This window comes from Rhodamnia argentea, chromosome 8, assembly GCF_020921035.1.
Source record: "Rhodamnia argentea isolate NSW1041297 chromosome 8, ASM2092103v1, whole genome shotgun sequence".
Classification (NCBI taxonomy): Eukaryota; Viridiplantae; Streptophyta; class Magnoliopsida; order Myrtales; family Myrtaceae; genus Rhodamnia; species Rhodamnia argentea.
The window spans coordinates 27,203,108-27,207,079 of record NC_063157.1 but is presented as its reverse complement, the minus strand read 5'-3'; the positions used below and the strand labels follow the sequence as shown (position 1 = coordinate 27,207,079).

At 50.4% G+C, this 3,972-nt stretch overlaps 1 protein-coding gene across 1 annotated transcript; it reads left to right on the top strand.

Moving 5' to 3' along the window:
• The first annotated feature begins 539 nt into the window (after positions 1-539).
• On the top strand, positions 540-3,972 carry LOC115738205 (phenylalanine ammonia-lyase-like). The gene is made up of 3 exons (XM_030670758.2): positions 540-688; positions 746-1,174; positions 2,027-3,972. The coding sequence occupies exons 2-3, from the start codon at positions 756-758 to the stop codon at positions 3,771-3,773; spliced, it is 2,166 nt and encodes a 721-aa protein (XP_030526618.1). The 5' UTR covers positions 540-688; positions 746-755; the 3' UTR covers positions 3,774-3,972.

Sequence of the window (3,972 nt, the reverse complement as noted above, 5' to 3'; positions counted from 1 at the left end):
CTCCACGAAATGCATGCAAATCATATGTCGCGCATGTTTACTCGCAAGTCTTGCGGCTGATTGATCGTGATGGTTGATGTTCCTCTTGTCAAGTGATATCTATCGACATACAGATTAGGAATCCTTCGCATTCGAATCAAGTGCCGTGCTCGACGGACATGGCGATGTGATCAAATAGCAAAACGACGATCGCAGCCGTCGCCGCCGTGGCTGCAACCACGATAATAAGCGCGGGAGAGAGGGATAGACGGAGAGAGAGAGAGAGAGGCGTCGTGACCGGTATCTACACCACACACACTACCAGCCTCCCCGCCCCTTCATTTTGACGGGTAAATAGAAACACACATGCCATCCTCCCCTCACGCGTCCCTCATGTCCGTCCACGGGCCCACATCCCTCCTCTCGCGTCCTACGTGTCGCGATCTCCAGCCCTCCGATCCCATGAAGATCCGACGGCGTTCGTTCCCTTTCAGCTAACACGCGCGCGCGCTCTCGCAACCCCCCCAACACACTCTCCCACCCAACGCTCTTTGATACGTTACCCACCCACTCTCTCCTCTACCTATTTAAACCAAGCTCCCATCCACAAATGCTGGTGAACCAATCGATCTCTCTCCCCCCACCAGTTTTCCCTCCCCATTTTCTCTCGCTTTCTCGGGAAAACCCGAAACCCCGTTTCGTCTCCGAGGCTCCCTCTCTTCCTCCGTAGAATTCGGCCCGCGGGGAGAGCGAGAGCGAGAGAGAGAGAGAGAGAGATGGAAGTGGCGGCGGCGCGCGAGAACGGGGCGGCGAACTGGAACGGGAACGGCCACGCCCGGCTCCTCAACGGCACCGCGAAGCCGAGGGACCCGCTGAACTGGGGGGCGGCGGCGGGGTCGCTGAGCGGGAGCCACCTGGAGGAGGTGAAGCGGATGGTGGGGGAGTACCGGAGGCCGGTGCTGAGGCTCGGCGGGGAGACGCTGACAGTGGCGCAGGTGGCGGCCGCGGCGAGGGGTGGCGGGGGGGTGACGGTGGAGCTGTGCGAGTCGGCGAGGGCGGGCGTCGAGGCGAGCGCCGACTGGATCATGGAGAGCATGTGCAACGGGACGGACAGCTACGGCGTGACGACCGGCTTCGGGGCGACGTCGCACCGGAGGACCAAGCAGGGCGGCGCGCTTCAGAAGGAGCTCATCCGGTACGCCAATCATCGATGTCCATTTCACTTCTTATTTTGTTGAATTTTGCTTTTTCATTTTTTTTTCCTTTCTCGATAACGCTTTTTTCTTCTGAGTTCGAATTTAACTTTTAATGGACGTGGAAATGCTGACGTGGCTGGGTCCTTAAACGGAGGACCCACGCGTGATCATCACGCACTGGACTTGCATTAAATTGGGGATTAAATTGCTTAATTAATAACTTTACTGAAATAACAGTTAGTCTTTAATACTCAATTTATGAAAATCATTTCCGGGTATATGATTAAAAAAAAAAAGGGTGACTCTTTCGGTCTTTCTACTTTAGTACCGGCCGTAAATACGAGAAAAAATCATATAGATTCCGTCGTAGGCGATCGGAACTTACCCGATAAGGAATCCGTCTTTTGATTGATCAATTACACGCGATTACTTGCACATGACGCCTTGTCGGGAGAGCTGACTTGACTTATGCTTCCCCGGAGCGGAGGCCCGCCAGAGCTTATCCGACTTAAGTAGTTGACCGAGCTTTTCAAAGTAGGCTAAATAGCTATAACGACAACCTGAACATCTAATTGGTTTTTTTTTCTTATTATATAATTACCAAAATTAGACAAAGTTAAACTTTTTTATTTATGCAAATGTTCTTTTAAGCAAAAGTGGCAATTTGGTTGTGCCAAATTTAAGCATACGATAGGTGCGGGTGCGTGCAAGTGCGAATTTTTTGTTCTTTTTGTTGCATCGGTACGTGTACTTTGTGAGCACTGCGGTTGAAATATCGGTTGGTATTCTCAATTTACGAATTGTGTGAAAGGATGAGAAGTAACTAAAAGTTTGTGAGGTTGCTTTGACAGATTCCTGAACGCTGGTGTGTTTGGCAATGGGACCGAATCCTGCCACACGTTGCCGCAGTCGGCCACCCGAGCCGCGATGCTGGTGAGAGTCAACACTCTCCTCCAAGGCTATTCCGGGATCAGGTTTGAGATCCTGGAAGCCCTCGTCAAGCTCGTTAACTGTGGCGTCACGCCGTGCTTGCCGCTCCGTGGCTCGATCACCGCCTCTGGGGACTTGGTACCCTTTTCGTACATTGCGGGTCTTTTGACAGGGCGGCCCAATTCCAAAGCGATCGGACCGTCTGGGGAGTCCCTCAATGCCAAACAAGCCTTTGAGCTCGCCGGGATCAGCGGTGGATTCTTCGAGTTGCAGCCGAAGGAAGGCCTTGCCCTTGTGAATGGCACAGGAGTTGGGTCCGCCTTGGCTTCCATAGTGCTTTTTGAAGCTAATATACTCGCCGTCCTCTCGGAAGTTCTATCTGCAGTATTTGCTGAAGTAATGCAAGGTAAGCCAGAGTTCACTGACCATTTGACGCACAAGCTGAAACATCATCCTGGCCAAATAGAAGCTGCAGCTATAATGGAGCACATTTTGGATGGTAGTTCTTATGTTAAGGCGGCCAAGAAATTGCACGAGACGGACCCACTTCAGAAGCCGAAGCAAGATCGGTATGCGCTGAGGACTTCGCCTCAGTGGTTAGGTCCTCAGGTGGAAGTGATCCGCTCATCCACCAAGTCAATTGAGCGAGAGATCAATTCAGTTAACGACAACCCTTTGATCGATGTGTCGAGGAACAAGGCCTTACATGGCGGTAATTTCCAAGGCACCCCTATCGGTGTCTCGATGGACAATACCCGGTTGGCTATAGCTTCTATTGGAAAACTCATGTTTGCACAATTCTCCGAGCTTGTCAATGACTTTTATAACAATGGGTTGCCTTCTAACCTCTCCGGCGGTCGAAATCCTAGCTTGGATTATGGTTTTAAAGGTGCAGAGATAGCAATGGCAGCCTATTGCTCTGAGCTTCAATTCCTGGCCAACCCTGTGACCAATCATGTACAAAGCGCTGAGCAACACAACCAGGATGTGAACTCATTGGGATTAATCTCTGCTAGAAAAACAGCGGAAGCAGTCGAGATACTGCAGCTCATGTCATCTGCCTTTCTAGTTGCGCTTTGCCAGGCAATAGACCTGAGGCATTTGGAAGAGAACTTGAAGAGCACAGTAAAGAACACGGTAAGCCAAGTAGCCAAGAAGGTGTTGACCATGGGACTCAATGGAGAGCTCCATCCGTCAAGATTCTGCGAGAAAGATCTGCTCAAAGTGGTTGACCACGAGCATGTATACGCATACATTGATGATCCATGCAGTGCGACTTACCCATTGATGCAGAAGCTTAGGCAAGTGCTTGTGGATCACGCACTAGCCAATGGCGATGAGGTGAAAGCAAACTCTTCCATCTTCCTTAAGATAGGTACTTTCGAGGAGGAGCTGAAGGCTCTTTTGCCTAAAGAGGTAGAGAATTGCTGGAATGCCTACGAGAGTGGAAATGCAGCTATCCCGAACGGGATCAGGGAATGCAGGTCATACCCGTTGTACAAGTTTGTGCGAGCAGATCTGGGAACCGAGCTCTTAACCGGAGAGAAGGTCCAGTCACCTGGAGAGGACTTCGACAAGGTGTTCACAGCAATGTGCGAGGGTCAGTTGATCAATCCTTTGCTCGAATGCCTTAAAGATTGGGATGGCACCCCACTTCCTATTTGCTAGAAGAGTTCTGTCTAGGAAGAAGATTGCAATTGGTTCCTTATGTCGTATTTTGTAAGTTTAACAGAAATGCTGCCACGAAAAATTGGGGATTTCGCCTTTTTCTGTATAATAAAGCCGGTCGGGTGTTGTTCATTTTCCTTCATTCACTTCCACATGTTCTTTTCAACTTCCTTCAATAAGCACCATACATTTTCCGCAA